Genomic DNA, 23,878 nt, shown 5'->3' with positions numbered 1-23,878 from the left:
TGAAGTGATCTTCACTTTAATTGCTTTAGTTTTGATTAAATCTATGTTGACAATCTTTATGAGATTATGTGGAATTTTATATGCCTTACTTCTTATTCCACTTTGGTTTGCCATATTATTGCTCTTTAAATTATGTATATGCTTTATTTTTCATATCATATACATTATATATGTTTTCATATACGCTATAGTATATCAAGTTGATGAGGAAGATGAACAATAAGACATATAATTTTAATTGTCAGTAGTATTATTGGGAGGAGGAACATCTTCATCTAACATAGCGAGTACTTCCTGTATGTCCTCTGGTGCTAATTCAGGAATATCAGGAAATATAGGAGCTTGTGATGAACTCTCAGGAATAGTTGAAGGAATAGCTGTCGGATCTATATACCTTCTCTTTTTAGAACTATTCCTGTCACATTTGTCTCTGAGTCTTGTTGTTGCCTCAGCCAACTCTATGTTTGGATTCTGTAGAATCGCTTTCTTCTCATCTTCTAGCCCCTTTATTACCCTTTGCAGTTCAGCTTGATCTTTGATTTCACCGAATTCCTACACCACAAATTGTTAAACCTACTTCAATAATATCAAGTTGAAAGAAAATTAGAAATTACCTGGACATTTGCTAATAGCCTGTCCAAACTCACAAGTTTCCTATAAGGCCAGTAGGCAATCCCTACTTCCCTACATTTTTTCTTGAAAGTTGCTCTCCCGACCTGCATTTCTTCTGCAGCTTGATCAGCAGTTAAATAGAAATATTTAGAAAACATTTCAAATGTTAATGTGGTAGTATCACAAAAGGTTCTTCTAGTCCTCTTTCTCCCAATAAATACATTGGCATTTATATTTGCTACATCTACCGCTGTAATGGTATTATCTTCCTCTACCACTACAGTATTGCTTTGGTCTGCAGCCACAACATCTGTAACTGCAGTACCTACATTAAAAGCTATAAGTTAATATCACACTTATAGAATAAGAATTCTAGAAAATGGTTGAACCCTTACCAACTATCTCGTTCAATTCTAGTGGAGCATTCTCAATACCTCCCACAGAAGTATGATCTGTACTCTGTGCACTATCCCTTAACGGTGATAGGTGAATCTCATCCCAAAAGGAAGAATTATCCTAAGATGAGGAATGGGTAGTATTTGCCATTTGCAAAAAGTGCAAAAGAAGTAACAGAGTAATAAGTCTAGAACGGGAAATGCTCAGAAGTGAATATGAGCGATAGAATGGCAAAAGGGAAAAACGAATAATGAATTTATAGCAATGAGCAATCGGCATTAGAATGCTAATACTGTTTAAACCGATTGAGTATTTCAAAGTCGGTTGTCCCGTGATTCCCGTGAAAAGATAACAATTACTGCATCTTTCTGTTTACAACAATTGCGGTTTTCAAACATCTTTAGGGAATACTGATTTGTCGGGGCTACTATTGATTTGGGCTAAATATTGATAAATCAGGTTTGAAATAATATTAATAGACAGTAGTCTCCCTATTTGCATGATTATTTTATGAAGCATGCTTAAATGAAAATTTTCAATTTATATGGGAGTCTAATTTGATATATTACTGTTTATGAAATCTGACATACTGCATATAATGAATACCCCCCTATTTATATCTAGTACGTGGTGAAAATTAAACATTTCCCAAATCTGTGTTTTATTAATATGCAGTCTATTTTATTATCACATCATTGCGTATCTCTACGGGCTATTAAATAAAGCTAGGTATACATGTTGATTATAAATATCCATGTATTGTATAAAAACCTAGAGCCCATGATAAAAGATCATTTGATACGCTGACTGCATGAAGATCATTTCACGGCATTAGGGGGAGATATGTAGCCCAAATTATTTTAAAAATTTGAATGCCGAGAAAATTTCATGAAATGATAAGATCTTCAAAAATCCACATACTAGATTGACTGAACTCAATGTTCAGTAGATTATTAATTCCTGCCAAATATATATCTATTGATATACCTATCAATGATGTCTAAAAGAGACATTTGTCAAAGGACGAAATACCCAGTGGTGCACCAAATAATTAATATTGGGATGCAAAACGACCAGATTTGAATATTGATGGGAAATGGTTATCATCTGGTTGATTTTGAAATTGCCATGAATTATTATGGTTATGGGAGAAATTTATGAAAATGTTGTCGACAACTCAATTGCCTTTATAATTGCTCTATCTGGATCCAGAGTTAGGCATAAGAATTGGCCTAATCATTTGATAAATAAAATGAGCAATTAAGGAAGGCAAATAGCTCAGCTCGCTATTCTCTAAATTATGTACACACCATGAATAGGTGTTGGTACGAAAGAGAATAATGATGTGATAAAAGGCGAGGCTTGGAGCTCATGGGTTTACACAGATACCCATAATGATATACTCTCCCATATTCTTGTCATAAATAGATGGTAATAAGTTTCGCTAATTAATATCATTGGCAGTGAATAATATGCAGTTAATGAATATCATGACCGCATAAAATGGGTCATTGGAATATATATATGATAAATGTCATGACCGCATAAATATGGGTCATTGGACAGTATATTTGAAAATCCATGATGGATTTTAAGGTTTATATATGACCTGAAACAGACTGAGTATTTTTCCTTCTGAAGAAGGAATATAAATATGAACATATTATGTGTCATTATGTACTCTTTAAAGAGTTGCAAATGGAGTTATTATCCTCGTGAAGAAGGAATAATATGTGCCATTGTGTGTTCAATAAAGAGTTACTAATAAACATCTCAGTCAATATTGATGGTATAAACATCAATATATAAAGAGCTTAATGATGTTAGCTCATGTCTAAAGACGGGGATTTTGAAATGAAAAGTTTGTATGTGAAAGCTAAATATTATCTCGACTTGAAAGATCGAGTATTTCCTTAAAAAGGAATTTATACACCAGTTAGCCCATAAATGATTCTGGTTGGCTACTTAGACAAGCCAATATATAATGGGTTACCCGGATATTGACTATTATTATATCCCTGTGATGCCAAGTCCCAAAAATTGGTTATACTATCATTTACACCATTGTTCTATAAGAGGACAATAAGAATAATGTTATGAAAATTGACTAGACATGATGATGTCAGTAATATACCCACGTGAGCTCTAAAAAGAGTCACACACTTATTATGAAATATATTCACCCCATTGATAGTTGAACATAATTGTTCACAAAATCCCTCTACATTTTGGAAGTGTAAAATAAGGGATTTGTAAAATGTTATCTTCAGGGGGAGCATAATGAATCACGAATATTATGCCCTGAAGTTTATGATGGGGTTATGGTTGTACTCTTTTTCCCTTAGCTAAGTTTTTTTCCCACTGGGTTTTCTTAGCGTAAGGTTTTTAATGAGGCAACCAGTGTAATACATAATTAGACATACCATGTACTCTTTTTCCCTCGGCTAGGTTTTTCCCACAGGGTTTTTTTAGCGAGGTTTTTAATGAGGCATGAGTATGATAAGATGATGGCCAATGGAGAACGTTATTAATCAGTATGGCATCATCTCAAAATTTTTCTTGATCTTCAATGATGTCTTTATCAGGGGGAGCACATATTGTACTCTTTTTCCCTTACTCAAAGTTTTTAACGAGGCAATATAGTGTTCATCCTTTGGACATCCAAGGGGGAGTGTTATGAAATAAAAGGAAAATGGTGGATGTCCAAGCAAGGATTCGAGCCCTTGATCTCTTGTTCATATATTGGGAGTCAATCCATTGAACCGCATACACTATTGTTGTTGATGTTATGTCTATACGTATATAACTGCCTGCTGAAAGTCTTGAGCAACAAAACAACAAAACTAGGTGAAGCCTACAGGAATCGAACACGGGATCTCCGGGCGCAGCTTATCCTTTTAGGCTTCAGCTTATCCATTTAAACTAGCTCAATTATATGTCTGTTACTGTACATTTAATATTTGATTATACAATTTCGGGCACTATAAATACCCCCTCAAACTCTTTGTAAAATCTATCCCAGAATCATAAATGAATGCTTCTTCCTCCTTCTCCATCTCTAGATTCTTCATTTAGTTTCTTCAGAATATCATAGTTAATATTCATATTTTATAACAAGGACTATTTATTTTGCAAGGAAAATACTACGGATATGTATTCATATTCTGATAAAAAAAAAATTAATTTCTACTCCACTTCAAATTTTACTGAATATGTTGAAATTGCACGTATAAAGTATAGATTGATTACAATATTTACGAATTTAATTTCAAATCATCTTGCAACTCCGCTTTGAAATTAAATTAATTTAACTCTTTAATTTTAGAATTTTGAAAATCAATTCATGATTCGTAAATACTAATTAGAACTCCTAAGAAAAATTATAATTTCTACTAAAATTCTACTTACTTCTCTTATAAAGTTAATAAGCATATTTGATCATTTAAAAATAAAATGTAATTGTTCAACAGTAATTACGCATCCTCATCACAGCCACAAAGCCCACAATATCCTAATGAATCATATTTATGTTTTTTTTTTTTAGCAAATAGCAATTTTGGTCCCATGACTATTAGCATGAATAAAGATATTTAAACTCTAAGATCGATCACAGTTCACAATTTTTCTCCTCAAATTAAGGTGAAATGAGGAGGAAAATTACGAATTTTGATCGATTTTAGGACTTAAATCAATTTATTCATACTCAAATTTGGTAAAAATTAAACATGTGGACTAAAATTGTCATTTTGCTAATAGTCGTGTGACCAAAATTGGTATTTTCTTTTCTTTTTTATTTTTTTTTTCAGCTTAATTTGAGCACAAGTTTGAACCTATATAACCTAGGGGTGGGCAATTTGGTTCGGTTTTTCCGAACCGAATAGTTTAGTAAAAATCAAACTGAACCGAACTTTGTTTGGTTTTAATAATAATAATAACAATAACAATAACAATAATACTAGTAGTAAAGAAGTAAATCTAACTCCCTTGATGCTTTATCCGTCGTTTAATTCATATTCTCACCGATATCTCTCTTAAATTTTTTTATTTGATTTCTTTATAGTTTGTTCTCTACTTTGCGCTTTTGTTGTTTGCTGCAATTGTTCTTTACCTCACAACTCTTTAAGATTTTTTGAGAGTGACAGAACTCTTTACTAGATCTAGTTCTTGTGGATTCTTACATTGGTAAGTATATATGGTCCAATTTGAAAAATATTATGGGACCTAATCACTCTTTTATGAAATAGATATGATTGGCAAACAGTTGCAAATTATTTTACAAACTTCCAGTCCAGTCTTAACTCAATACATGGTTCTAATGAAGATCATTCCATTTCGTGGAATTTCTCGGCATTCTTATTAAATTTGGATTTATATCTCCCCCTAATGCCGTGAAATGATCTTAAGAAATTATGAAATTAGTGTATCTATCGATCTCTTGTCATGTGCTCTAGATATTTAGACAACTGACGGAGGCGTACAACCAATGTGTATTTGATGGCATCTAGGGATACGCCATCGTGGCGTTGTGGCAAAATAGAGTTGGGAAGTGTATGATTTTGAAATCACGTATCAGGTATAAGGGAAAATAAACCAAAGTTTATTCATAGATAAGGCATTATTCAAAAACAATATAATGTCTTTCACACATGCATAAAATAACAAGAAAATGTTTGAAAAAGGGTAAAATATTCATGCTTGGTCTCCATAATCCGCAAGTTCATCGCCCAATAAGTCATCATTCAAATTAAGTAGGGCGTTTGCTTCAGGTAATGTAGCTTGAGAGGATTCGTTTGTCTTTTGCTCATTATTTTGGTGTATCATCTTCTGATAGGCTTCAACCAAATGTTTTGGACAGTGACACTTGAGAGGATTCGTTTGTCTTCTGCTCATTATTTTGGTGTATCATCTTCTGATAGGCTTCGACCAAATGTTTTGGACTGTGACACTTATAACAGACTTGTGACTAGCCAGAGTTATAATTGGATGTATTTTGTTGTCCTCGATGATCTTGATTTTCGGGTTGCCTATTCTGGGTTCAGGAATCATCGTTATTAGCTCCGCTTCTGCCACCTCGCTTTGGACCCCTACTGTGACCTCTTCCTCGCCCTTGATCACGCCCCCTCCGATTGTTGGTCGATTGGGCAACATTGTGTATTCCAGGTATAGGTGCAGTGCCGGTTGTGCGTGCATTGTGGTTACGCATCAACAATTGGTTGTGTTTTTCAGCAACCAGTAATGCCGAGATCAGCTCTGAATGCTTAGAATAGTTTTTGGCCCTGTACTGCTGCTGAGTACAAGATTATTAGCATGAAATGTGGACAAAGATTTTTCCTATCAAGTCTGTATATGAAATGTCCTGCTTACAGAGCTTGAGCTGAGATACGACCTTGTGTAAAGCTGAATTATATTCGATCACTGATTTAAAATCCTAAAATCGAAGATTTAACAAGTCGAATTGTGCTTGAGGTAGGACTAATGATGTCTGCTGGTCAAAATGATCTTTAAGGGATTTCCAAAGAGCATTGGGGTCTTTTTCAGTGAGGTACTCATTCTTGAGGTCATGGTTGAGGTGGTGGTGGAGGAAAATTAGGACCTTGGCTTTCTGAGCGTCATCGCTCGGGGAGTTTTCAATGATTGTGTGTTGTAATTATGTTGATGTGAGATAAATCTCAACATCCAGTGCCCATGCCAAATAATTGCTTCCATCCAGGTCAAGCTCGGTGAATTCACGTTTCGTGATGGCAACCATAATCTATAGTGTTCAAAAAAATATTCACTAATTCTGGCTAAACTTGATGTTGTAAATCTAAAACCTAATTTTATAATTCGCATAATAAAAGATAATAATAAATGTAGTATGCGGATGTAAACATTATATTCATATTTTTTTGAGTACTGCTGACTCTGTTACAATGTAGTATCTGTTCATGCTACTTTCTCAACCTACTGAAACACTAAGAGTCAGCAGCTGGTCAGCTGCCTCCACTGAAGCTCAAACTCACTTCCTTCCACGTGGGAGTGTACACCGGATGTAAACATTATATGCATATGAATTCAAATAAAGGTGTAATGCAAAAATCACCTTATTAGCCAATATTAATAATTAATAATTTAAGTAATAATATAATTTGTAATAAAAATTAGATAAAATAAAACATGAGGATAAATAGATCACAAAAATTGACCCTTAAAAAAAAAACTGGTCCATGAAGGTAGGCCTAATTTTATTTTATTTTTTTAAAAAATTTAATGGACCATGTTTGGCCTAAATTACTTAAGTAATCAATAATCTGAGTCTGGTAATGTTATATTGGCAAATTATACCGTGCACCATGGTGCACATAGCAATGCGCACCACGTACGTAAACGACGTCGTTTTGAGCATTGTAAACAAACCTTTCTTTTTTTGGAAATTACGTTTTCCGGTTCGGTCGGTGTCTGTATTTATGTTAATATTCTGTGTATTCCAGGCAATCATTCTGTGTATTCTAGGCAACCGTTCTGTGTATTCATGTTAGTAACACATGTTGTGATGTGTTTGTGCATTCGAATGTTTAGGAGGATTAATTCTGTGTATTTTGTGTCAATATTCTGTGTATTCATGTTATTAACACATGTTGTGATGTGTTTGTGCATTCGAATGTTTAGGAGGATGAATTCTGTGTATTTTGTGTCAATATTCTGTGTATTCTGGACAAACATTCTGTATATTCTAGGCAAACGTTCTGTGTATTCTAGATAATGGTTATGTGTATTATAGATAATGAATTCCTTGGAGTCATTCGCGTCCACGTCCACTAACATCGAAACGACGTCGTTTTACGTTCATGGTGCACATTGCTATGTACACCGTGGTGTAGGGTATAACGATTGTGTTATATTACCTTGTTTGATTCAAGTTATGAGATTATCTGATAATGTTATATTACGTCAAAGCTGATCTAACAGTAATGTGATTACCCCCATTTTTTTTAATTAATATTAGACTACCTTGAATTATTCTAACTTTGTCATTTGTTAACTGATCCTTATATAATATTCACTTTGTCTCATTTTATCTGTCCTACTTACTATTGGTCAAATCAACTATTTCTTCTTTGTTTATTTTCTTTAATATTTTTTACTTGTTTTTAAATTTGATTTGTTGTGTTTAATAGTACTTTTAGTGTAGTTTCTAAATATATAAATTTTATATATTAATATTAAACTTAATATTATGAAAAATTAGAATAGAAATAACTTCAATCAAGCCTCGTTAATCGAACCAGACACATAAACGGGGGAGTAATAATAATAATAATAATAATAATAATAATAATAATAAACACGTGTCAAATAGGCCACTGAACTTTTGCACATTGTGCAATTGAACCATCGAACAAAAAAGTGTGCAATTAGAACATTAAAAACTCAAAAATAGTGCAAATTATTTTTAATTATTATTTTTAACAATTAAAAAAAACAAATTTATTAAAAAAAAAATTCAAAAGAAGGGTTATTTCATCGTTTCTAATCCTTTGAATGAATAGTCTCCACAAGTCAAAAGAGTATACTAGAAATGTTTTTTTTTTTTTAAACTTTTTCCTAATTGCACCAAGAACTGAAATGTACTGTTTTTTTTTTTTTTTGAAACCAGAAATGTACTGTTTATCTGCCTTTTTTTTTTTTTTTTTAAAAAAAAACTGTTTATCTGCCCTTTGAGTTGTGTTTTGGGCTATGGTGATGCAACTCATGCAAGCAATGGTGTTTAGAGGCAGTGCCTCCCCTTATCCACAGTAGACGAACATTCATTTGAAATTTCTTTAATTTTTTTTTTAAATTTTTAAAAATAATAATTAAAATAATTTTTTTACATATAATTTGACATTATGACATCATATTTATGGGACACTTGGAAGTAACCTGTAAAAAATGTTATTTGCACAATTTTTGAATTTTTAATGGTTCAATTGCACTTTTTTTTTGTTCGATGGTTCAATTGCACAATGTGTAAAAATTCAGTGGCCTATTTGACATTTTTCCTAATAATAAATATATGTTTATATAATTAAATAGACATGTGTATATTTATATATTTATTTTTTTAATATTAAGCATCGATATACATGCATACGTATAAATAAAAAAATACACACACAAATTATATATATATTGAAGAAAAAGACTTAATTCATTAAATCATAATTCAAACAATTTACAAGATAAGAAGGTGGAATGTCAAAACATTCTCCGCAGCCTGACCGAGAAAAGGCCTCCCTCGCAACAGTGTGGGCGGCACAATTCATATAACTTAAAATATAACCTTTAACCAAACAAAGTAATAGTATTATATTTCACAATTCAAATCAAACACTTAAGATAATCTTACATTCTCAAAATCTCACATTACCTTCGTGGAGGTAATCTTATTACCTGAACCAAACATCCCCTTATTAGAGTTAGGAATGAATAGGGATGGCAATGGGTCGGGTGTGGGTCGGGGAGGGCTACATCCATCACCCGATCCACCTTTTATTTTCTCCACCCACCCCCACCCCCAACCCGGATCGGGTGAACTTTTTTAGAATCCATCCCCACCCCCACCAGGTGCGGGTGCCCACTACGGGTACCCACCACTTATCAATTTATTATTATTTTTCATAAAATAATACGGAGTATCAAAATTACTTAGACATAATTAAACAATAAAATTCATTAGTAATACTAAAACATAAAATGATAGAAATATTATAATATAATAACTAAATTGTTAATTTAAAAAAATAAATTTAGTAGTTTAGATATAAAAATACTAAAAAGTTACCAAAATTATTGAAACTTTTATAATTAACTATATACTAGTACTACTTATTTTACTATTATATATATATGTATACACACATGGTGGGTCGGGTGGGGTGCTAGGCGGGTTTTGTACATAAAACCCGAATCCAACCCGACCCACCGCGGGTTTACATTTTAAAGATCCACCCCCGACCCACCACCCACTATCACCCAAAAAAACCCGATCCATGCGGGGTGGATTCGGGTGATTATCCGCGGGGCGGATTGAAATTGCCATCCATAGGAATGAAGCAAACATTAGAAGGCATATAATCGAATGAAACAAAATCCTTTCATTAACTCGTAGAAATGCCATACTCTTGTGGGCAAGGTTCCTTCAACCTATTATGTCCCCTTTGATTAGGCAAGAGTTTCAGGGAGGATCCCATGTGGGTATATAAAAGAATTGGATATAGCGCATTTACATCAAATCGTGATATTGATATAGAAAGTGTGCCGCGAGCGAGTGGTTGTTCTGGTCTACTAAGGTAAGGAGGAGGTTGAATGAAAGTCTGAGTACAGAAGCCTGAGTTGGGTAACTGACTAAACCATGTTCAGTGACCAAAGTACAGAGTAAAGCTATATGAGGAGAAAATTGTTTAATCTAATCTTCTCCCTGAAATAGCACAGTAACTGTACAATCTTCTCCATGGAGAGAAACCTTCACCAATAAACTTGGACCATCCAAGGCATAGAAGGTAGCATTTCCCCCGCTGAAAATCCTAAGCAGCGGGTCCAAGACAGTGGATGAAACCGTATACTCGACCTCTCCCTCGCCCACATCCACCTACATACAAAGCAAAACTAAATGTTAATTATACAAAAAAAAAATTAAAATTTAATATTTAATATTATCCTTACCGGTACTATATGCATAATCCTGCTAGGGAGCTCCCTAGCACGCAGCTCAATGCCACGCTTAGAAATGAGCATCCTAGTAATGTTCTCTTGCCCTCGCTAAGTAGTCGAAAACTATGAAAAAGGGAGCGCAAACTCTCACAAGTGATGTGAAAAAGCAAATTTTGGTGATAATGAATTCCGTGCCATATAGATTGGGGGACATCGACCTGGTCTTGAACGTGCATGTAGATCTGATCCCTGCGATGTATATCGAACATATTTCTATCTGTAACAAAAGAATTGGATAAGTATTATATATTTTTAAAGCACACATAATGTATACTAAATTGAATGGGTTATGACGTACAAGTAATCCGTGCAAGAACGTGTAGATCTGCCGGATTATATGCTTCTGGTCCCACTATTCTAAAATTGACATGTTCATGCTCCTTCAACATGTCAAACACTTTTTCCATGTGACCAAAGTGGACAACGAAGGCATGTGACTCAGAGGTGGAGGGTTGATCCCTCGTGGGGGGTGTACCCTCGTAGAGGGGCGCATACACAAGGTCGTCCACATTCTCAACCATCGGCTCATCCTCCTCACTACTCAAAGGATACCCTCCATTCACGGGGTGAAAAAGAGTGATGAGAACGCGCTCATGAGGGATCTGTACAAATACATGTGTCTCTACCCATCCAACTGTCACCATCTCATTATTCTCCAAGACAGAAATAACGTGATCTGGTCTTCGAGAAGATCGAAACGAATCACGAATGCGAGCAGTAATCATATCAAATCCTGGCATAGTGCTGAAATAAACAGATTGACTAAGTAAGAACATTTTCTTCCAATGCAGTAAAAAGTGTACTAAAAGAACTCACAAATAAATAAAAGGAAATTATAAATTGCAATCCAACATATAGCAACAATAAGAACAGATTGACTAGAACATTTTCTTCTAGTGTACTAAACTATTCAAATGCAGTAAAACATGTACTAAAGAACTCACAAATAAATAAAAGGAAATTATAAATTGAAATTCAACATATAGCAACAATAAGAACAGATTGAAGTAAAATGTATACATAAAGAACTCACAAATAAATAAAAGATTATAAATTGCAATTCAACATATAGCAACAGTAAGAACAGATTGCAGTAAAACGTGTAAACAATGGCTGAACTTAGACCCATTGCACTCTGCAATGTGGTCTACAAGATTGTTACTAAAGCCATAGCCAATATACTTAAGCCTATCCTGAATTGTTTGATATCTGAAAATCAGAGTGCCTTTGTACCAGGTAGACTCATTACAGACAACATTATGGTGGCTTATGAGATGCAGCATTTTTTGAAGCGTAAAACTAAAGGCAAGGTTGGTTTTTCTGCCCTAAAGCTCAACATGAGCAAGGCATATGACAGAGTGGAATGGCCTTTGCTTCGTGCTATTATGCTTAAGTTGGGGTTTGTGGAGAGATGGGTTAAGCTGATTATGCATTGCATATCAATTGTTCAATACTTTGTGCTGAATCAAGGGGACAAGATAGGTCCCATTGTTCCCAAAAGAGGTCTACACCAGGGCGATCCATTTTCACCGTACTTATTCCTCCTTGCAGCTGAATGTTTTAGTGCCCTTCTGAGGGACTTTGAAAGGAAAGGAAAAATGCGTGGCATTTCTGTGGCTAGGTCGGCTCCTACCATTTCCAATTTATTCTTTGTAAACGATAGCTACATTTTCTTCAAAGCAAACCTGACTGAATCTGTCAACCTGAAGAATCTACTTAACCAATACGCCACTGCTTCTGGACAGATCATAAACTTCAACAAATCCTCTATCTGTTTTAGTGGAAATGTTGAGGAGGATATGAGGGAGAGAGTAAACAATACCTTGGGGGTTAGCAGGGGTGAAGGGAAGGGGAACTATCTGGGTTTACCTATGGTGGTGGGCAGGAATAAGAGATAGATTTTGGGTGTCTTTAAAGGATAAAATCTTGGGAAGAATTAGAGGTTGGAGCCAGAGAATGCTTTCTAAGGCGGGGAGAGAAGTTCTACTTAAGAGCATTATTCAAGCTATCCTCTCCTATGCCATGGTGTTTTTCTCTTATCTAAAGAGGAGACCATTAAAGAGATCGAAATTATTATGAATTTTTATTTTTATTGGTGGAGGGGAAATCGGAGATGGAATAGCAGTGGCATTCATTGGAAATCTTAGGACAGATTATGTATTCCCAAAGACTGGGGTGGAATGGGTTTCGGAACTTGAGGAACTTCAACATAGCTATGCTCACTAAACAAGTTTGGAGGCTTACCAACTTATTATGAACTTCAACATAATAAATTAGGAAAAAGTGTCAAATAGGCCATTGAACTTACCGTTTTGGTGCAATTGGGCCATTGAACTTAAAAAGTGTGCAATTCAACTATCAAACAAGCAAAATTTGTGCAATTGGACCATTTTTACAAAATATTTTAATTCAATTTGAGTTAAAAACATTTCAATATTGACTCCCAACTAGTATGGTAGAAGAAAATGTCACTCTTAATACATATATGTTAGTAATATAATTGGATTTTACCAGAAAATTTTTGTAAAAATGATCCAATTGCACAAATTTTGCTTGTTTGATGGTTGAATTGCACACTTTTTAAGTTCAATGGCCCAATTGCACAAAAGCCATAAGTTCAGTGGCCTATTTGACACTTTTTCCAATAAATTATTATGAACTTCAACATAGCTATGATCTAAATTATTATGAACTTCAACTTATTATGAACTTCAACATAGCTATGATCTAAATTATTATGAACTTCAACATTAATAAAGAGCACCAATCAAACTGGAAGAAATTCCAGTAATAACAAATGTGAACACGCACTAACATTACCTAAAAATTCGCTAGACTAACTGAGAAGCAACCAAACAATTGAGAATTCTGCCATGGCGAAAAATGCACTGATTACACTAGAACTGAAAAAAAAAAACAAACAAAAACACTAAATAAATAAGAAGAAATAATAAAGAGCACAGAAGATCTGCGATCGCGAAAAGATGAACTGGAATAAAATTGTGTAAATGTGTACTAAGTGTAAAACGAAACAAATTATAAATGAAAATAAATAACAGAAATAAATTCTTCAAATGCATAAAACCTAAAACGCTTACTAAAACGAACTTGAAAAATTGTAAATAGCAACCAAGATTACCTGAGAATCGCGGCGACAGGCAACAGCTGTTTTTGAGAGAGCGAGAGAGAGAGAGAGAGGGGAAGGGAGTGAGCCAGCAAGCTGCAGTTTAGAGAGTGCGTGTGTGTGTTTTTTTTTTTTTTTATCCTTTCAGGCCTGGGCCCTGGGCCGTACCTAGTGATATAAATACATTCACAACATACGTATTTAACTTTGGCAAATTATTGGGTGGACGATAACAAAAAATACATTTTTAATATATGGAGTATTAAATGTATATTATTTGTGTATTGAATATACATTATACAAAATAATGTATATTTAGTACACAAATAATGTACATCCCCTGAGTACAATGTACATTTTAATATACTAAAAGTACATTATTTTTATATTGAATGTACATTATTTGATAGTATGATCTACACAATAATAATTGTTTAAATTTGGCATGGATCAGGGTTAGTGTTATTGTGAACCCTGGTCCAATATATAGTTTTGATACACAGTTTGAAGGTTATGTGTATTACTAGTTTTACAGGCACATTGCACGAATATGTTAATACCAATGTTTATATTTAAATAAATATTTGAAAATATTATATTTAATACCCAATGTTTATATTATGACATATAGTCTGATAGTTGGTTCTGTTTTTCATTTAGAAAACAGTTTTTTATAGTGTTTCAGTTTTCTTGAAAACTGAAAAATTATTTCTTATTTTCAAAATAGAAAACTGGTAAACATGTTTTCTGTTTTCCAGTTTTCAAAATTTTCATAAAATTAGAGAAAATTTCCAATTAGTAACACACCCTCCTATTTTGTTTTTCATTTGTTGAAAAGCCACTAACTCAACTACCAAAATGCATATTTGCCAAGTAAGAAATGAAAGGGATTGAGTGCACCTGGAGAAGACAATCCATTTATAACTGCAATTTCACAGAACATCCACCACAAAGAATCAAAGATTAGCCATCCAATAGTGTAGTAAAAGGTTATTCTACTACAAGAGCATACATGCTTTTCTAAAAATGGGAAGTGCAGTTTCTAAAGATACAAAAACTAATAATAATAAAATCAATAAAGCATTTACATATTACAAAAGCTTTTTGCGGAGAGGGGAGCAGAGACAACAAAATGGTAATAAAGAACTAAATATATACATACAACACTGAACTAAAATACACACACCAAAAAAATGTATTAATCAAATAAATAAATAAATCTTCTCAATAATAATAATATATTAGCTGTTTGGCAAATGTATTCATCAAATAAAATTAAAAGACATTGTCTAAAATGAAGTACATGGCAGGATACATGGATGGCTCCATAGGCAACTTGCATATATCAAATTTTCTCCAACTCTGTCTTCTAAAGTTATAAAATAAAATAGAAACAGATATGTTATGTTTCACTAGCACAGCAATCTCCCCAACATGATTAGTAGCAACGAACAAAACTCTCTTATTATGGTGATCAATCTCTTCAAATGGGATGGGAATGAAAATCAAATATTGATTCTTCCATACCATAGATTCCTCAAAAATCCATATTGCCATACCATAGCGCCACAGGTTGTCACGGTTAGCACTTATAAAAAGATCAACAATAGCTAATCGACCATCTACCTCTACCAATCCAGATCGACCACTACCCACCCCAGGCGGCCCTTCTACCAATCCAGGCATAGTAGATGGGGGTGGAGGAGGTATAGCTTGGAAATTCTCAGCCCTAACATCAAATGCTACTATTTCGCCTTTATTCAAGGAATTAAGGGAATAGATAACACCGTCAATATGAACACTAGTATGGAAATAGAATTGATTATTAAAACAAGTGTAAGGATAGTAGGAGGGAGAGGAATGAATCTCCCTCCATGATTCATCCACGCCCAGTGTAAAAACCCAATGCTTTATCGAAACATGCCGCCTGTAGGAGCGATCATGATCGTTAAACTGTACTGACTTCAACACCTTGTATCTTCTCGAGACTGAATCAAAACCTAAGAGTCCAAAAGCGGTAATACTGTTCCCGGAGGGGCGCCTAACACTTGGACAGCTTGATGGAAGAGAGATATGGTGTCGGGTACTAAGGTTGTGAATAGCAATGGCGTCTCCGAGTCGTGAGAATGAGCAGAAACAAATCAGGCCGTTCACGGCAGAGCTTATATAAACCTTTCCAAAGAGATTGCGATTACGGTCCATATACAGGAGGCGATTGGCATCGAGCGTTCCTTGGCTTTCTTCGGAATAATTTATTGTGTAATGGAATCTGGCGAGCGTTCCTTGGTTTTCTTCAGAACAATGGAATCTGGCGTCTTCTAGGTCGAACGGCAAAGAAATTAGAATGCTGATTCTACTTGGAAGGGTTAAGGACCAATTGCGATGTAGATCGGCAAAGGGATGATCAACAATCAGAGAACAAAAGAATTTAGAAACACACTTGAATCGCACCAGAGATTTGGCAGGGAGTTTACTCAGAATTTGGACGAGGATCTCTTTTGGAAGAAAAGCTAAAGCCGATTCACTCAATTTCATCTTTGAAGAACTCATCGCTCCTCTTCTGGAGGAGGCTGCCGCTAAGGATGCATGCTGCCGCTAGGGATGCATATGAATATATACTACCATGATACGAGAAAGTCTTATTTTATTATTATTACCTTACCTAGTTTACATATTAAGAACTACTAAATAATTATTTAGAAATTATAGAAATTACTAAATAGTTATTTAATCATATTACTTTTATTTTAAAAAAAATTATTAAGAATAATGTGGGAATAAAGTGAGAGTTTGAATTCTAATTTTTAATTTGCAAGAATAAAATTATTTTTTGAAATAATGCAAGAATAAAATTATATTACTGAGAATTTCAATTCTAATGTTTGCTATATATGGGAATTAAGAGTGAATATATCTACTTCTACTATATACTATATATATATATATACTACAGATTAATTGCAATATTTACAAATCTAATTTCAAATCATCTTCCAACTCCTATGGCTTTGGAATTAATTGCAATATAGATTAACTTAACTCCTCTTAGAATTTCACAAATTAATTCATGATTTGTAAATACTAATTGAAACTCCTAAAAAAAATATAATTTCTACTACTTAAATTCTACTGACATCTCTTATAAAGTTCATGTGTATATTTGACTCTTTTTTTTTTAAAGTGTGATTGTTCGACAGTAATTAGGCATCCTCATCACCCTCTGATTAACATATGTATATGTTCAGCTGTGTTAATGCTTTGCACCCTTGATTTCAAAATGGGTACTGAAATCTACTCAACTTTGGCAGATCATAATGGGGAACTCCTTAACCTGAAACAAAGAAAGCATTCATATAGTCATCCAAATTGAGGCTCAATAACTACAAAATTCTAAGTTCGACTCCGAGTTGATCTTTTTGATTTGAGTCCGTCAGTTACCTATTTGTGACCCTTTGTTGACTAAGGACACAGAGCGGGATTTACCCAGTGCACACACTCAAGTAGTGGCTACGGGTTTCTCTGATCATCCAAAAAAAAAAAAAGGGGGAAAAGAAAGCATTCATATCTCATCTTTCCTAAGCCAATTTGAGACAATGAACAAACACCAAAGAAGTTGAGATGCAGCAGAGTTTAGTTATGTACCAAAGCCCCACTATGGCATCCACCATTCTTCTCCATGAGCTAATTACTGAGCTAAGGTGGTCGGGAACGAGCCCCTCCATCACTTTCTCGACGTCAGGACTCATTTCACGCACAAAACTGATCGATTCTGAAAGGCGATTCAGCAGGTTCATCAGAGCAATGACTTCATTTCTTTGCAACTGCAGCTGTTGGCCCGGGAGAGTTGAGATCAGGAGTATGCTTGATGAGGTAGCTATGCTGAAAATAAAACGATAGGTAAACTCACGGGTTGCATTGGGTGCATCTGACCATCGACCGAGAAGAGGATCTTCAAGGCAGTTCCAAGACCTAAAACTTGAAGCTTTCCCCAGAGCCGGCATTTCTCACATCCTACACAGTCCATTAGAGCACTGCAGTTTGACGATTGCACACATAAAGACCGAGTTATATGGTATGTTACGATGAAAGATCATAAAAATGTGAATTTTCAGCTTATATAAAGGATAAAATGTGAATGGGTTCAGCAATATATCTTATTTAAATGGAAAATTTGCCATTTAGACAAAACCTCAGACGAAAACCTGATATTCCTGAATTGTTTTTGAATCTGTTGCTTCAGCTCAGGCCTGCCCTGGCCTTTCCACAGTTTAGCTTCGTCAAATGGAACTGGACAAGCCGTTTGGAGCTTAGGATTGTAAACTAGTTGGCGCACTAAGGACTGCGTTTTCAGGTCCTCCACCTCGTTACCTGTGTCATACTCGGCCTGCTCCAAGTAATCTGTTGCCTGTGAGGCATGTCAAGAGGGAAATAAGAGACCGGGAAATATGCCAAGCATGATTAGTACACTAGGAACTTAAAGTTACAACTAAAATCCCGAGCACTTACTTTTGTCACAGCTCTGAGAACAAAGAGGAAAGTAAAATACAGGTTTCTGACACGGTCAGGATATTGCAGAACACGATCATACATCAATTCCAGATTTTTACCCCACTGAAAAGTTAAGAGGCAATAGTTTATGGCCTATACAGGTTTTATGTTAGATTCTGTGAGCAATTCAGTATCATCTAACAAGTTCGAGAATTGGAAATGCATTACGACCAATATACAGATAAAACTCGCAGCTTCAAGTCAAGAACCAACCAGGTTTTTAGTTTCATCGAGTAGGTAATCAGCAGCTATGTGTATCGAGATAGAGGAGTGAAGACCGGATATGAGCTTGTACAGCACTTTTTTCTCCTGGCAAATCTCCCCGGGTGCATCTGTCAGACAACATAAACTTGCGTTAAATAGATGATTAAAGCTGCCATACAACCATTGAGTCACTTTTACATTTTATATTTACTGAAAACTAAGTTGAATTCAGGCAGAATAGAATTAATTTCACTGTTAACATTAGTCACTGGAATCAACAAATCTGAATATAGCATAAGGTTCAGAGCTGAACTAGTTATACACTCACATTTACAATTATCTGAATAAACTGCATCCCATATCCTCCTAGCTGAGGGTCCAGTATAGCCGGTGTAGCGCTCAGGGTTCAATAGGAGATTGACATACGTCATTTCACCTGCACGATAATGTTTGTCAGTATCTGGAAAGCTATCACTGGTGTCAAAGGTGGGCTATCTGAAAGTACTACTATTAAAACGATCAACATAGAAAAAGATGAAAAGAATAACAGACACAACGTATCATAGAAAACGAAACAATTACCATTATCAGTCTCATCATCTTGTGTCCAAGGGTTATCTACTTCCACCCAGCCCCTGAAAGCCTTGGAGTCTAAAGTGCGATCAACAGCAGCTTGTGGTTTTCCCTCTTGACATTTTAGATCATCAAAAGGAAGCACGCGTTTCTTAAAAGATTCGGGAAATTCAGTTTCAGGACATTCACACACACTGCAATCACGCAGCTTGCACATACCATCATCAGGCCAAAACGGGCAGTCACACCATAGTTTCACCTGCCATCCATGTCAATGACAAGCACATAATACCGGGAACAAGATAATAAAAATGTAACTTAGTGAATCCAAAGAGACACCAAAGTTCTTGGAATAACTATTAACCTTTGAAAATATGAAGTGAACCCTGGGTAATAGACCGAGTAGGCAATTGGAGAAAAGAAGACAGCATTGTAGATTAGTGAATTTTATAGTGTAAATAAACATGCTACTCTAAATTTGCATCGCACCTTAAAATATCGAAAGAATGGAGTTGTAACAAGCTCTTGGAGTAGAGCATGCAGGACGTCTGCATTAAGACTGTCAACTGTTTCATAATCACAACAGCAACCTTCAACGATCCCTGTATATTTTCGAGAATCCTGCATTTTAGACCATACAGCATCTGGCATCAGTCACACAACCACAAATTCAATCGGATCTTTCCCTGCATAATCTTCTAAAAGAACAACGTTGGCATGAATTTTCATTGAGCTTCTTAGACGTACATTATGAGACACGAAGAGTGTCTAATATCTTTGTTACTGGTTGTGGTCATCAAAGTTTTCGCTTTAACAACACCTTTCTTTTTTTCATTCAATATTATTATACATTGAAACAATACCATTTGTCATTAAAGTTTAAATTGGATTGTTTTCAGCAGCCCTTTGTTTCTGCATTATTACTAGAGACAAAAGTATCACCATAGTGATCAAAGTTCTTTTTCTTTTTCTTTTTTAAGAACCCCTTCATTTCTGCATTATTATTAGAGACAAAAGTATCAACAAGGTGATCAAAGTTCTTATTTTTACACCAACCCTCATTTCTGCAATATTATTAGAGACCAAAGTATCACCATAGTGATCAAAGTTCTTACTTTTTTCTCAGGAGCCCTTCATATCTGCTATATTTTTAGGAAAAAAACAAAAACAAAAAAACACCATAGTGATCAAAGTTCTTGTTTTTTTCTCAGAAGCCCTTCATTTCTGCTATATTTTTACAAACAAAAGCATCACCATGGTGATCAAAGTTCTCTTTTTTTTTTTCCCCTAGGAGCCCTCCATTTCTGCTATATTTTCAGAAACATAAGCATCACCATTGTGATCAAAGTTCTTTTTTTAGACACCAATATTTACCCATCAAAAGAACTATATATACATATATACACACACACAAAATAAAATGTTCATCATGAAATTCTAGAGGAGCAGGAAAAACCTGAGCACAGGTACAATGCTTGTAAATGTTGTAATTCCGGGCACGCAAAACCCCCACCGCTAACGCCGCCGCCACCACCGCCCCGATTGCCGCCCATCCCCATCTCCTCCTCTCACTTTTCTTCTTCTTCTTCTCTTCTACCATCGCGCCTATATATACGTTATCCGTCTATTTCTGTCTATCAATCCCTGAAGAAATTTTATTTTTTAATCTAGAAAAAAAATTATAAAACCTCTAAAAAATCTCAGCATTCCCCATACCCCATTCCGGTCTCTGCAATTTTTGGGAATTTCTTCCCAAATCGAAGACAACATGTTTGAAGATTTTAAGAATTTAATTGGCTGTTACAAAAAAAAAAAACAATGTCGTTTTTTTTCCCGGTATGCGTGAGTCAACCATGTAAGCACGCATTTTCTCCACCAAATTACCTATGAGTAACTGATAATTTTTTTGTCTTAAATTAAAGAAGTTAATTAAAAAAATTTATTTTTAATTTAGATAATATAGTTAAATTTAAAAAAAAAAATTAGGGCTTCCTCGTTCAATTGGACGGAGAAGTCTAATTGACTCTTTCGTTCAGTTGGACGGAGAAGGTAGCCATGGCTTCTTCGTCCAGTTGGATGAAAAGTTGACAATTTGATTTTTTAAAAGTTTATTTTGAATTATTTTTTAGAAAAATTAATTTTACTTGTTATTTCTTTAAGTTTACCTGCAAAATAAGTTAATTGTATAAATTTAAAAAATTATTGACTAAGTTGCATAAAAATGAAGAGATGAAGTGTCTAATCAAAATTTTTCTTATTTTAGACTTTGAGAGCTAATTATACTTTAGTTACAGTTGAAGAGCTTTTTTTTTTTTGGGATCAAAAGGGAGGGGAGAAACCACCTACACACTAGTGAATACACGTCTAAGCGTAGTCGCACCCAGCAAATCATCCTCATCAATTATCTCTAGGCGAAGCGGAGAAATCTCATAAACCCTCCAATCAACGTCTTGAAGAGCGCTCATGTTGGCGAGACGATCCACCACCATGTTGAAGAGCTTTTTTTTTTTAGTACACCATGTTGAAGAGCTTATTTGACCCTTATCTCATTAATAATTTAAAAGTTAAAATTTTAGCTTCTTAGATTTAAATGCCAAGGATCTTGTGGTCTAGTGACATCAAACCCTTCTCTTTATACGGGAGGTGGTGGGTTTGACTCTCAGTGGAGTCGATACTGACTCTTGATTAATCAGTTTTCAAAAAAAAAAAAAGATTGATTAATCATGTACAATCTAAACTTATTTATTTGTACTCATAAAGTAAACTTATTTTAATACACACAATTCTCAAACAGTGTCATTTAAAAAAAAAAAAAAAAAAAAGTCGGCGTATAAAGTGAATTCTTCCGCTGAAAGAATCAAAACGCGTGGATCCACTTGCGAAGAATTTTTAACATTATGACCGCTATCCGCCTATCCGTGTGGAGCGTGCATTAAATACACCACGATGCGCGTAGCTGTACGCCTTGTGACGTTGTTGGGCCAATAAACAGCTTTAGTTTCTTCCAACGAGGACGATTGTGAGGTCTAGGGACTCTATAATACATCTTGGTGCAGAATATAGAAACCCCCAAAAATTTGTAAGTTTTTTTTTTTTTTTTTGAAAAATTTTGTAAGTTATGTTATCCATTAAAAATTTATCTTTATCTAACACAAATTATTTTAGAATAATTTTTTACGGGTAGGAGCAAGAGGCATGTGTAGTGAGGGGTCTTGGCACCCCCCACCCCCAATTTTTTTTATATAATATCAAAATTTTTAAAAATATTATATATAATATTAAATTTTTGTCATTCAGCCTTATGGATGTAATCATCAAACTTCAATGATTGTTGAATTCAAATTCATGAAATGAATATGAAAGGTTATAGTCAATCAAGAGTTGGAATGTCCATGTTAAGTGCGTGTAGGTGCTTGAAGAATATATTTGCACACACCATGCATGCATGTTTAATTTACTATTTAGATTTCTTCACGTACAAGAAACTACCTGCTGATCGGTTGAGATCATGTTATTGATACTAACAGCTAGCGATGTAATTAATTAAGTCATATACAAAACATTCGAGAATGTAAAGATGTGGCTCGATAGAGATAACCGAGTAACTGGAGCAGAATTTAATTAATATACATTTTTAAATAGTGACGAATTTTGTGTGTAACTTAAATCTTGTGAAAGTTAAAAACTAAAACCTTAGGGCTCATTTACTAACTGGAAATTTTCTCCAGTTTTTTGGAAATTTGGAAAACTGGAAAACAGAAAACAGAAAACATGTTTACTAGCACAGTTTTCCATTTTGAAAACAGGAAATTTACAGTTTTCTAGAAAACTGAAACACTAAAAAAAACTGTTTTCTAAATGGAAAACAGAACCAACTATCATCTATTAGACTATATGCCACTATAATCACATTTTCATCATTATCTACTTACATATTTATTCATTTACTATGATTACATTTGTTATCTTCTTTTACTTATCATCATCTTCTATCTTTTCTACTTGCTTTATTTATTTAAACATAACTTATTTGATTATGCTTAAAATTATACATCATTATTCACATTATCAAAATTAAAAATTGAAATCTATATATACCACGTTTTATATTTGGATTTAACTCAATTGATTATTGGTTTGGATATTTTTAATTATGTTATATCAGATACAAGTTTGGTCTAGATTCGAATATCGAAATTTCACATATATTACTATATTAGAATTCAAAATAAAAATTATATATTATATACATGTCATTCAAATGAATATATCCAAACATATTTTAAATATTAGCTCAAAAAATATTAATATTATCTAAACTAAATTTTATGTGAACTTAATAAGTTATTGGTTCATATATATATATATATAGACACACACACACACACATATATAAATTTGGTTCGAATATCAAATGTAAAATTTGTATATATATTGGACTTAAAAGTAAAAAATATATTTATTCTATTTAAACCAAATATATTTTAAATATAAGGTCTAAAAATCACTCGAAATTTAACTTATTGTTAATTTTATAGCGTTAATCTAAAAGAAAAATTGAAAAAATAAGTGTTAGTAAACAAGTTTCTAAACAAAAAACAGAGAATGAAAACTGAAAAATTAGAAAACAATTTTCTGTTAGTAAACAGGCCCTTAACCTCTTATTTTCTAAAATTTGGACAAAATTAT

The 23,878-nt window shown here is 34.1% G+C and overlaps 4 protein-coding genes across 5 annotated transcripts; all 4 read right to left on the bottom strand.

The window, feature by feature from the left end:
* Positions 1-212: 212 nt before the first annotated feature.
* On the bottom strand, positions 213-6,156 carry LOC115996928 (protein RKD1-like). Its single transcript, XM_031236371.1, has 4 exons — positions 5,977-6,156; positions 1,008-1,128; positions 615-937; positions 213-552 (listed from the first exon to the last, which is right to left on the bottom strand). The coding sequence occupies exons 1-4, from the start codon at positions 6,154-6,156 to the stop codon at positions 235-237; spliced, it is 942 nt and encodes a 313-aa protein (XP_031092231.1). The 3' UTR covers positions 213-234.
* A 3,945-nt stretch (positions 6,157-10,101) lies between these two features.
* LOC115996361 lies at positions 10,102-13,977 on the bottom strand. Its single transcript, XM_031235566.1, has 4 exons — positions 13,880-13,977; positions 11,039-11,484; positions 10,693-10,957; positions 10,102-10,618 (listed from the first exon to the last, which is right to left on the bottom strand). Exons 2-3 carry the CDS (start codon positions 11,478-11,480, stop codon positions 10,698-10,700), a joined length of 702 nt encoding a protein of 233 aa, XP_031091426.1. The 5' UTR covers positions 11,481-11,484; positions 13,880-13,977; the 3' UTR covers positions 10,102-10,618; positions 10,693-10,697.
* Positions 13,978-15,112: 1,135 nt separating this feature from the next.
* Positions 15,113-16,429, bottom strand: LOC115997170 (putative F-box protein At3g10240). The gene has a single exon (XM_031236677.1). The coding sequence runs from the start codon at positions 16,412-16,414 to the stop codon at positions 15,140-15,142; it is 1,275 nt and encodes a 424-aa protein (XP_031092537.1). The 5' UTR covers positions 16,415-16,429; the 3' UTR covers positions 15,113-15,139.
* Positions 16,430-17,006: 577 nt separating this feature from the next.
* Positions 17,007-20,979, bottom strand: LOC115997169 (endoplasmic reticulum oxidoreductin-1-like). Of its 2 annotated transcripts, none has more exons than XM_031236675.1 (10): positions 20,646-20,978; positions 19,679-19,810; positions 19,199-19,448; positions 18,945-19,052; positions 18,626-18,744; positions 18,371-18,475; positions 18,067-18,269; positions 17,772-17,895; positions 17,507-17,691; positions 17,007-17,195 (listed from the first exon to the last, which is right to left on the bottom strand). In XM_031236675.1, the coding sequence occupies exons 1-10, from the start codon at positions 20,787-20,789 to the stop codon at positions 17,174-17,176; spliced, it is 1,392 nt and encodes a 463-aa protein (XP_031092535.1). In that variant the 5' UTR covers positions 20,790-20,978; the 3' UTR covers positions 17,007-17,173. The 2 variants fall into 2 exon arrangements, with proteins under 2 accessions (XP_031092535.1, XP_031092536.1); XM_031236676.1 differs by lacking the exon at positions 17,007-17,195 and adding an exon at positions 17,211-17,383 and having other exon boundaries at positions 20,646-20,979.
* Between the last annotated feature and the right edge of the window lie 2,899 nt (positions 20,980-23,878).

This window comes from Ipomoea triloba, chromosome 11 (assembly GCF_003576645.1).
Source record: "Ipomoea triloba cultivar NCNSP0323 chromosome 11, ASM357664v1".
Taxonomy (NCBI): Eukaryota; Viridiplantae; Streptophyta; class Magnoliopsida; order Solanales; family Convolvulaceae; genus Ipomoea; species Ipomoea triloba.
Note: the sequence above shows the minus strand (reverse complement) of the source record. Positions and strands in the feature narration are given on the sequence as shown.

Bases quoted from the DNA above. Each gene is read 5' to 3' on its own strand.
- LOC115997170 (XM_031236677.1), bottom strand. From the start codon at position 16,414: ATGAGTTCTTCAAAGATGAAATTGAGTGAATCGGCTTTAGCTTTTCTT.
- LOC115996928 (XM_031236371.1), bottom strand. From the start codon at position 6,156: ATGTTGCCCAATCGACCAACAATCGGAGGGGGCGTGATCAAGGGCGAG. The intron at 938-1,007 runs GTAAGGGTTCAA...CTTTTAATGTAG, and splicing joins AGAATTGAACGAGATAGTTG to GTACTGCAGTTACAGATGTT. The intron at 553-614 runs GTAATTTCTAAT...TTTGTGGTGTAG, and splicing joins GGCTATTAGCAAATGTCCAG to GAATTCGGTGAAATCAAAGA.
- LOC115996361 (XM_031235566.1), bottom strand. From the start codon at position 11,480: ATGCCAGGATTTGATATGATTACTGCTCGCATTCGTGATTCGTTTCGA. The intron at 10,958-11,038 runs GTACGTCATAAC...CTTTTGTTACAG, and splicing joins CGTTCTTGCACGGATTACTT to ATAGAAATATGTTCGATATA.
- LOC115997169 (XM_031236675.1), bottom strand. From the start codon at position 20,789: ATGGTAGAAGAGAAGAAGAAGAAGAAAAGTGAGAGGAGGAGATGGGGA. The intron at 19,449-19,678 runs GTGCGATGCAAA...CATGGATGGCAG, and splicing joins CATTCTTTCGATATTTTAAG to GTGAAACTATGGTGTGACTG. The intron at 18,476-18,625 runs GTTGGTTCTTGA...TTAACTTTTCAG, and splicing joins TCGATGAAACTAAAAACCTG to TGGGGTAAAAATCTGGAATT.